General features: G+C 38.8%; 2 protein-coding genes across 2 annotated transcripts in view; both read right to left on the bottom strand.

Annotated features, from left to right (window-relative positions):
• The window catches only part of emb (embigin), a 6951-nt gene extending 5096 nt beyond the window's left edge, over nucleotides 1–1855 (bottom strand). The window contains exon 1 of the mRNA XM_014024235.1: nucleotides 1696–1855. Coding sequence (XP_013879689.1) covers nucleotides 1696–1768 — 73 coding nt within the window. The 5' untranslated portion in view covers nucleotides 1769–1855. The remainder of the gene's footprint in view (nucleotides 1–1695) is intronic.
• A 1404-nt stretch (nucleotides 1856–3259) lies between these two features.
• malt1 (MALT paracaspase 1) overlaps nucleotides 3260–10374 on the bottom strand; it is a gene marked incomplete at its 5' end in the record, with an annotated part of 11696 nt that continues 4581 nt past the window's right edge. The window contains 14 exon segments of the mRNA XM_014024232.1: nucleotides 3260–3943; nucleotides 5851–5976; nucleotides 6100–6257; nucleotides 6342–6491; nucleotides 6574–6701; nucleotides 7187–7258; nucleotides 7328–7505; nucleotides 7602–7805; nucleotides 8958–9002; nucleotides 9090–9113; nucleotides 9534–9581; nucleotides 9676–9772; nucleotides 9857–10035; nucleotides 10123–10270. Coding sequence (XP_013879686.1) covers nucleotides 3449–3943; nucleotides 5851–5976; nucleotides 6100–6257; nucleotides 6342–6491; nucleotides 6574–6701; nucleotides 7187–7258; nucleotides 7328–7505; nucleotides 7602–7805; nucleotides 8958–9002; nucleotides 9090–9113; nucleotides 9534–9581; nucleotides 9676–9772; nucleotides 9857–10035; nucleotides 10123–10270 — 2052 coding nt within the window. The 3' untranslated portion in view covers nucleotides 3260–3448.

Genomic DNA, 10374 nt, shown 5'->3' with positions numbered 1-10374 from the left:
GGCTAAAATAGGTACTAGGGCAAAAACGTGATGCAATGTGCTAAAGCTAACGCTAATTAAACTAAGCTATGAAAAGCTATGTTAGCCAAGCCAATTTTTGCTTTAATTCGTTTAAAGAATATATTTTATATGTAATAACTTGCTAACCTGACCGTGTTTTTGTAATCTAAAGGAACATTACAAAACCAATTAGGAAATCCTCAATATAACAGGACAAAGTAATTGTTGCAAAACAAGTAATGCTGGAGGGGAAGATGCAAACCAAAGTCATAGTTTTTTTTTTTTTTTTAATCTAAGCTGTTTTGAACACTCCGAGCTTGTGTCAGGTGTATAAAAGTATCCCAAGAAATAAATTTGACACAACTCAGTCCCCCTATTGTAGTTTAAATTATCAAAATTTTTCTGCTCACTAAAGGTTAATGTTACAGATGACAAATACCTTGCAAAAAAACAAACTAACTTTAAACTCAAGATCGGCTGAATAACAATGTCAGCATAAATCTACACACTGCAAGAATGGAAGCATTAGTTGATTTAAAATAATTAGATTAGATTAGATTAGATAGACCTTTATTGTCATTGTACAGAGCACAATGAAATTACAGTTCAGAACACTCATTCAGAAGAAGACAGAACAAACATAGTAAACATACATACATAAAAAACATTTAAATGAGCAAAGACCAGTTAGTTTCTTAGGAAAGAATAACATAACGCAGCAGTTTGATCAAACTAAAACAGCCCTTAAGAAGTCGTGAAATTTTCTTGCAAGCATAGAGTTTTGTGTTACAATGAAAATGCAATTTTGTTTTAAAACCTCAAGGCTGTTTGGTAAATCTGTTGGAGGCTGGGTTTACGGTCATCGTATTTCCTCTCAGCGGACTGAGCAAACCAGGAGCTAAACCCCAAAATACTGGGTCACAGTTTTCATCTGTAAATCATAACTAAGACTTAATGAGACTGATTTGCATCAAGGTTTTTGCTTCAAATCAATCATCCGTCCTGAGCAAACACGTGGTGGTGGGCGGGCGACTATAGGTTATGCTGTACGACTAGAAGTTAATTTTTAACAGTTCAAACTCTTACTCTGCCATTAAAAAGGGTTTAAAATGTCAAATTTGAATTTAACGAGGTGTTTTAGGTTGTGTTTTCTTCTCAGCATGTTAAATTTTACTAAAGGAAAAAACACATTTTGAGCCAAACAAGAGTTTCAGTAGTAAAGAGCCAAAATGTGGTTTTTAATTTTTGGTACACCTAAAGTTTTTTTTTTTTAATCTTCTACTTGTAAACCTTAATAAATTTAAATGTAGAAATTTGATTTTTAAAATGTAGTTTAAAACACAAATTATTTTTTTTCATACAAACGTGCATTGTAAGTTTTGAAATCCCTGTTACCATTTTTTCTTCTTTGTACTGTTTTTATCTCTAAAATACTAATTTTCTTAAAAGAAATTGGAGCGTTTTAATGTCCCCATGATGATGTAAAGGTGTTTCAGAATCTAAAAGTACTTTTTCGGTCCGTTTAAGAGTGATAAATTAAGACTATTCATAGGAAACCTTAAAATAAAGGGTGTGTTTGATGTGAAGTGTGCGGAAATCTTGCCACAATTTCCTCTTGTCGCTCACAAGGTTACGGGAACATTGAGTTCTATAGAAACATAGAGTTTTAACTTGAAAAAAGGAAATCTCATTTACTTGTGCTGATGTGTCCGCAGGAGACGAGAATCAGGAAGATCTGAAGCAGCTGCTGCTTCTTGGAGGATGTCATGGTGGTTGTTCCTGTGTCCTCTGTAAGAAAGGTTTCTCACTCTGTGTCTTCTTGCTGCATCGTCTTACCCCCTCCTCCTCCCCTCCCACGGCCCACTGTGACGCAGCTGTGAGCTCATTGCAGACTGTGAGTGTCTCCATCCATTATTCAGTCAGACAGGTTCATACGGTGATGCTGTCGCTGCAGAGACTCGAGTTCTGCTGGTCAGTTTGTGGCAAAAAACAAAAAGCTGACAAATGCATTAAGCTAAAACTGCTGTACGTCCACATTAWTTAAATCATCTGTCTGTGTTCGGCTGACACTGTGGACCTTTCTGTGGCCTCTCTGCTGTGTTATTTGAGAGGACCTGGCAGCCTTGGGTCACATGATCTGTCACCTTTCATGAGGACAACAAGGAGAAKAGTGCTGAATGAAAATATGTGGAAGATGCTCAAACTGAATCGTTGATGGTAAATAAACAGAAAAAAAACAATAATTAGTTCAATGAAAGCTAAAAGCCTAAATCAGCAAAACAGTAGTCAGAAAAATATAGTAGCTAAAAGCTAAAATCAGGAAAAGCATTTGTTAAATTTTCAAATGATAAAAAAAGGTCAGAAGCTACATCCTATAGAACAGGAGCTAAAGCTAAAATGAACAAAAGGGTTGCTTTAATTTGGAATTAGCAAAAACRTATGGAAAAAGTGAAATTACTAGAATAGCTAAAAGCTAACTATTGAAAAACAATAGATAAATGAACAGTAGCAAATGCTAAAATTAGCAAGYCTAGCACGAAGCTAAAATATTTAGAACAGCAGCTAAAAGTTCTTAAAACATTTGCTAAAAACTAAAATTAGCAAGAGAGTAGCAAGTAGCTAAAACGTTTAGAACAGGCGATAAAGCTAAAATGAACAAAACAGTTGCCATAAGCTACAATTAGCTAAAATAGACGGAAGCTAAAATTACTAGAACAGTAGAGAAAAGCAAAAACTTGCAGAATGGTTGATAAAATCTAACATGAAAAAAAAAACAGTGGCTACAGCTATATTTATCAAAATAGTAGCCAGAAGTCAAAATTATTAGAACAGTAGCTAAAATACATTAGTAAAGCATTAGCTGAAAATCAAAATTAACAAAACAGCAGCAAAAAGCTACAATTGGCAAGAACTGTCAAAAGTTAAAACTAGCAAAACTGCAGCTAAAAGTTAAAACCAGCAAAACATAAAAACTAACATTAGCAAAGCAGTTGCTAAAAGTTATAACATTTGCTAATATTAGCTAAAGGTGATTTTCTTTCATTTGTGGCAGATTTTTTTTTCTTCACACTTTGAAGAGCAGCGGTGTTCAGGTGGTTGGTCTGTAAATAAAACATCACACGTTTTGGAGCAGTTTTAAAACATCTAGCTTATAGGATGAATAAAATAAATTTAGCTGTTTTAAAAGGTTTTCCTGTACTGAAAGAGTAAAAGTGACGCCTTATGTCCCCCGTTAAATTATTAGATAAAAGACTACAACTGCAGTATATGGTGTTATTTTATTAAAATGCTTTTTCTAAAAATATATCTATATAGTTAAACTTGAGTACAAAATTAACATACAGCATTTCCAGACAAATAAAGGTTTATAAAATCAAGAATACAAATGTTTTTTTAAACCTGTAACCAAAACAGCAGCAAGGATTCAAAAAGTCATTTAARGCTTTGTTCACTGCGGCTGAAGCTGCAGGCTGTTGATGAACACCGTCTGCAGCTCGTTCATGTCCTCCGTCGCCTCGATGGGGATGCTGAGTTTACCCGGAGAACTCACGAGTCCGTCGGCCTCGTACTCTCGCTCGTAGCTGCACTGGCTCAGATGGTCGTGGTAGGCGAACCCACAGCCTCCCACCGCGCCCGGCGGATGCTCGCAGACGTCCGGGTAGCGGTGCTGCGGGGAGAGGCGGTTCAAGTCCTGGGCCTGGTGCGACCCGTGGTACAGGAGGTAGTGGTGGTGTTCGGGCCCAGGGCTGTGACAGGGGCTCTGGGAGGGGCTGTGGGGCATGGGGCAGGTCTGCAGGCAGCTGTTCCGACGCATGGCCCGGTGCAGGTCCAGTCGAGCGATGAGCGGCTTTCCGATGTTGACGCTTTTGGTCCAGTGTACGGGATGATCTTCATCCATGGCTGCGAAGGTCCCCTGAAGGCACACGGTGAAGACCAGCTCCTCCTGTAGATTTAGCAAATCAATAATTTAATTAAACGCATATTAATTTCAGTTCTCAATCATCTTCTTTAACCTCAACTGGACTCATTAAAGAACTGTCTTGTTAAAATTAAACACTGGCTTGGCACTAATTCTTTGCAGTTAAACTCTGATGAGACTGAGGTGCTGGTGATTGCTCCTGACTAGGGTTGGGCATAATCGTATCGTGTGCAATTAATCGTCAGAAAAACATTAATCTATTATTTTTTGGCACTTGACAATTAMAACGATTAATGACACCAGGCGGACTGACCGCTCGGTGCTCCTCTCTGCTTCAAATAAGACAAACGTTAAAAATAAAGTTCTGTAATTTATTTATCAACACAATTTAAAATATGATGTATACCCTGAAATATGTAATGTTCACACAATTTGGGACAATTTTTTACAAACAGCAAACCTTTCCCACTAAATTGGTCATGTGACCAGGACATAAAGGTGTCCAGGGACTCCAGGGGATTAATCGTCAAATTAATCATTATCAGCTAAATACCATAATTAATCTTGATTMATTTTTTTTGCCAATATTGCCCAATCCTACTCTTGATGATGCTGTTCTAAGAATCTACCAGTATCTGGGTGACCTGAGTTCATCTGTCAAATCTAACCTTAGAAATCTTGGTGTGATTTTTGACAGAGGGATGTCACTGTRACACTATTCCAAACAACTCTCTAGAAACTTCTATCAGCTTAGAAATATTTCCAAACTTAGGAGYGTTGTTTCCAAAGATGATTTAGAGTTGATCATTCATGCTTTTGTGTCCTTACGTCTAGACTATTGTAATAGCCTTTTTTTTTCCTGTCCTAATAAGGAGTTGTCTCATTTACAGCTGGTCCAAAATGCAGCAGCAAGGCTGTTGACCCGCACCAACAGAAGGGTTCATATTACCCCGATTTTAAAATCACTCCATAGGCTCCCAGTGAGTTTTTGTTTTAAGTTTAAAATCCTGGTACTAACGTTTAAAGCTCTCCATGGTCAGGCTACCTTATATACTAAAGCCCTGTTGTGTCCGTATTTACCCTCTGGAGGGCTGAGGTCATCAGATCAGCATCTTTTAACGGTCCCTTTCATTCACTTTAAGTCTAGAGGTGATCGCTCCTTCCAGGCCGTCGCTCCAAGGCTCTGGAATGATCTTCCGCTCTCTACGTGCACTTGATTCTGTGATTGCCTTTAAGAGCAAACTTAAAACTTTCCTTTTTCATAAAGCTTTAACAATTTGTGTGTTGTCTGTAGTTATTGCTTTATGATGTTGATGTTTTTATTGTCTCGTTTTTTTCTGTATAATTTTTGCACCTTTGTGAAGCACTTTGTGACCCTCTGTCTGTGAAAGGAGCTATATAAAGAAACTTTTACTTACTTACATTTGTTTTTAAATCTCATTAAAAACATAAGCAACAGCAGCTAAGCTAAAAGGGCTGTATGGTTTCTGAGAATGTTAACATTTAGACGTTAGCTTCTGAAAAAGCTTTGYTACACTAGTACAGCTTCAAAGAGCAACAAAAACCAGCTGGATATTTAATAATAAATGATGAGCCTCTTTAGCAGACTGCTCAAATTACGTGTACGGCAAATAGACCATTTCGTAGTTAGAAACTATCATAAACGAGCATGCGCGAAACGGGCCGACTTCACGTTTATCAGGAAAAAAAAGCTATGTAAGAAAAAACGCCATTGTAATTGCATGAATTCAGGTAAATTTACGAAGTTATACTGACCCGATGCATTTGCTCTAAACTGATTTGTGTTAAATTTTSCTTTAGGATCGTAGATGGGATTTTTCATGAATACTGAGTTAGCATAAGCATTAGCGTTTTCATATAGCAACCTCAGCTTTTATCATCCTGTGAGTTGAGGCAATTGTTTTTTTTACCCTGAGCTTCTGCAGCGAGCTGAGTCGGGTGTAGAGGCAGTGCTGCGGCAGGCTGCTGGACAGCAGGTAGATCCCCGTCTCCTCCGGAGTCTCTCTGTTCATTTCTTTAGGATCCACATCCAGGTCCTGCAGCAAGACAAAACAAATGTGACGGTTTCATCGTCCAGCTCTAAACTTTTAGATAGAACAGCAAGAGGGGAGAAAAGTCTTGGATTTTCCTGTAACGTGAACACTTGACGATACACTGACCTGTGTGAAGTCGGTGACGTGAGCCTGACAGAAGGACATGTCCTCAGGTTTCTTTATGATGTGCGTGTAAATGATGAGCACGTTGGAAAACTCTGCGGCGAAACCCAGCTTGATCTGAGCCCCGCAGTCAAAGTCCAGACACATACTCTCAGGCAGCTCTGGAGTAACGAGCACAAACATGTTCGTGACCGAACAGCTGATTGGAGGCAAATATTTATGAATGAACTGAAAATCAGGCTTACCGTGAGCTTTTGCCCACTGGCGGCTGTGAGCGTGAGCGAGGTCGGCACTGTCTTCAGCCAGGATCGGATCGGTGAGCGCTCTCCTCTCCGACAGGCTGCTGCGGATCTCCAGTGCCTGCTTACCCTTCGTAGCGTCAAACTGACCCATGTCTGCAGAGTTAAATGCATATAAACGTATTCTCTTTTAAAACCTGCACCTCATAAGTAGATTTTTTTTAAAATATTTTCCCACCTTCAGCGACTCTGTCCAGAACCACGGTGATCTTCTCGTCGTCCATCAGCCGCTTCTTTAAAAACTTGACGAACACTCCGTTGGTGAAGCCCGTGGAGCTCAGCTCGAAGGCTTCGGCGTCCTGGCAGCTGATCCACCAAACACAAAGGTAACACTTTATAAACTCTTAACGCAGACTGGAGTGCAACGGTACAGAAAATTCACAATTCGGTTCGGTTCAATACTTTAGTCTCACGGTTCGGTATATTTTCGATACAAAAAAACAAAAAAATGTCCACGCCCTTTTTAACTTGTAATTTATTTAAATTAATTATGAGCATTTGTTTAACCTCTAAAAGTACAGTTTTTTAATTAAATGTTTCTGAAACAGCAAGTTTCTCAGTGGATCTGCGCTCAAAAATGCAGCCTAGGTGGAGTAGTCGAACACAGATCCACTGATCCTTCAACACAGCATCTTCAGAAGACAAGCTGATAAAATAAATGTTAAAAATTTGTATTGTTCGATACCAGTGTGTATTGAACGTATAGCACTGTATTGAACGGTTCGATATGAGTACATGCACTGTTTCACCCCTACAGACTACGTGGGTTTAATCTGACGTTCCAGACTTACGTAGCATATCCAAAGACGATGTTGGCCGTAACTCTCAGGACAATGTTTGGAGTGCTGTCGTCATGAATATTCCTGGAATATGAATAAAATATTGAGAACTGTGTGAGAATCGATCGCATAAAACAGAGGCGGAGGACTCACCTCTTTCTGCACATGTCCAGCAGGAAAACATTGAGGCCCGTTTCCTTCTCCTGCATCAGTTTGAGGATGCTCTGCACGCACAAACAGTTGGCCGACCTGTACGGGTTGGGCGCGTCCACCGGCACCATGAAACTGTTCCCGTAGTTCTCGTATCCRTGGCCGGCGTAGTACAGCAGCCCTGAAGAGGAAAAGGTGTCATCTCTTTCTGGTTGTTCATTAGAAACTTGTAGATTAAAAAGGAACACTTCGTTTAATGGTTAAACACTCGACCCACCGTAAACTCCCTTGTGAAGCAGCAGAAGGAACTCGTCCACGGCGTTTCTCATCTCCGACTCGGTCAGGTCCAGCAGTGAAACCACCTTGAAGTTCAGCTGACGCAGCAGGTTGGTGAGGTCGTACACGTCTACCATGGGGGCCTTGAGCTGCGGGTGGTTCTGGTACGACAAATTGCCGATCAGGAGGGCCACTTTGTCTGTTGCTGAGGTGGAAAAACGACCAAAAACACGGTTACTTTCCCTCAATGACACCTCGTGTTTATTTAAAAAGTTGATTTTTTTTTTTTTGGACACAGAGTAATATATATATATATATATAAAAAATACAGATGTTTTGATGTTTTCAAGCTAGTTTACAAAAGCCTAACGTTCTGATTAGTTGTCGCGAATTCAACACTACTTGATTTTAAAAGAAGGAAAATGAAACAAGCAGAATTCCAGTAACAAACTTTAAATTTCCCACAGATGGGTTTTCCAGCTTTTTAGTTAAACATCAGTTTTTGTGTTTTATAATCCTTCGATATTACAAAGATATGTTCCTTCTGACTTGATTTGATAAGAAAACACTATCTTTTCAAAATGTAAAAACTGATAAAAGATGATATTTGTTATAACCTGAGATGGAATAATTTGTACGGTTTTCTTCCACCCATAGGCAAAATGTTTTTTTTTTTTTTTGCACAAACTACCATTTCAAAATAAACACTAAATACAGTATTGTATTGGATTATAATCCAGGCTTTAATGACGTCATGATGCCATTTTTTTTTATCAAATGACTACAAAATATTAGCAAAACATCTTGGTCACAAGGCAGAAATGCAACTAAAGACGTAATATTTCCAAATTAGACTGCATTCAGACTCGTGCATTTCTAATTATTGTCCGCTGCTGAACCAAGCAACAGTAATGTTTTTGCCCAGGTGAGGTGCATCTGTGTTTGTCTGTAGTGTTAGCACAATATCGCTTCAACTACTGGATGAACTCAACCCAATTCAAGATGGTCATCACAGTTTATCAATTTTAGCTATTAAAGCATTTATAAAAGGTTCTTCTAAATGTCAGACAATACAAATTAAAACAACTAAAATAACAAAAGACAGGAAGGAAGGAAGTAGCTCATGTTGGGTTAAACACCAACAGAGAGACACAACAGGCCTTTAACATGATTTTCTCATGATCTTCTTGCCTTTAACACTTTTCTTTTTATTATCATGAATTTAACACTTTTCTTTTTATTATCATGAATTTGACACACAGATGAGCTATAGTTCAGCCACGTAAATGACTAAAATGAGAGTAAAGTTAAATGAAACATGTATAAGTAATGAATATTTGCTTTTAAATAAACTCACCATGGAGTTGTTCTGGCAGACTATTAAGAAAAAGTTCATTGGAACCTAAAATAACAGAAAAAGGAGTAAAAACTGAAAATATGATTACATCTGAATGAATACAAAAGTTTTCTGGGTTTTAAACACACTTACCTCCCCCAATAGCATAAATGTCATCTAAAAAACAAGAATGCAAACATGTTGGCATCACACGTGAACTAAAGTGTTGAAATATATGTATTTATTTAAATACAAACAAGTCAAATAGAACTCACTTTAAGAGATGTGGTTAGTGATCATTTATAATCTTGTTTTCAACAAACCCCATAAAAAGATGAAATTAAGTAAGTCAGACATTTGTTTCCAGATTCTCAAGTTTTAAAGATTTGTTAACTAAAAGCATTTTAACAACTCGTTTTGGGGAAACAAAAAGCAGTGAGTAATGGCATGCAAGTGAAACCCAAGAGATAAAACCCCTACGAGATCTGTGATTGTGAGACCACAAAGCAGATCATCCCCCACATGCAGACCCAGGATCATTATTATTAGTGTTTGCAGCTAACACATGCTAACAGTTAGCCTGGGGCTCGACTCTACCTTCAGAGCACTCCATTGCTCCTGAAATCTGGACAGATATCCTTGGTGCTTTTCATTCGAGAACAGAGTCAAACATTTAATATTTAAAAAGCTGATTTTAAATTATAATTAATTAAAGAAAAAAACATYAAGGGTAATGTACCTATTACAACATGAACTTCGTTGCTCCACATTCTTTCGGTGCTGCTGCTGATCTCACAGCGGTACCGGCCGTGATGATCCTGCATCACATGAGGGATCTGAAACACACTTTTTATTTTAGACTCTCGTCACCCAAACAACTCCAAGCAAAAAAAGAATAAAAACCCGGAATGAAATGTCACCAGGAGTTTTCTCTTTGTGGCGTTTGGGATGGGGATGCCGTTTCTGTGCCACTGGTACCGAGGGATRGGTCGTCCCACAGCGCCACACTCCAGCTGCAGGGTTTCCCCGACGTGGAGCCGCTGGGACTGAGGCTGGACCACCACCTTCAGCCGACCATCGATGGAGTGATAACTCTGACCTGAAGGAGTTCAGRCATACTCAGTGTTTAATATCACCAACTAACCCTCAACTAGACGCTGCAACTGAAATAAAAAYATTATCTCACCATAAGACGTGCTGCCGTTCAGGACGTCCACCTGAGCCCACTGGCTGAATTCACAAGCGTCTCCACTGTTGACCCTGCAGATGTAGAAGCCCGCATCCTTCAGCTGGACGGGACTTATCAGCAGTTCTGGAGAGGCACTGTTTGGAACCTAAGCAAAGTTTAAAGGGGCAATATTATGTGTTTCTCAGGCATATATTTAAATTCTATTCCATAATAAAGTAACTACGTCACATTCAGTTGTAATTAAAATGC

Source organism: Austrofundulus limnaeus, unplaced genomic scaffold (genome assembly GCF_001266775.1).
Source record: "Austrofundulus limnaeus strain Quisiro unplaced genomic scaffold, Austrofundulus_limnaeus-1.0 Scaffold413, whole genome shotgun sequence".
NCBI classification, from domain to species: Eukaryota; Metazoa; Chordata; class Actinopteri; order Cyprinodontiformes; family Rivulidae; genus Austrofundulus; species Austrofundulus limnaeus.
Note: the sequence above shows the minus strand (reverse complement) of the source record. Positions and strands in the feature narration are given on the sequence as shown.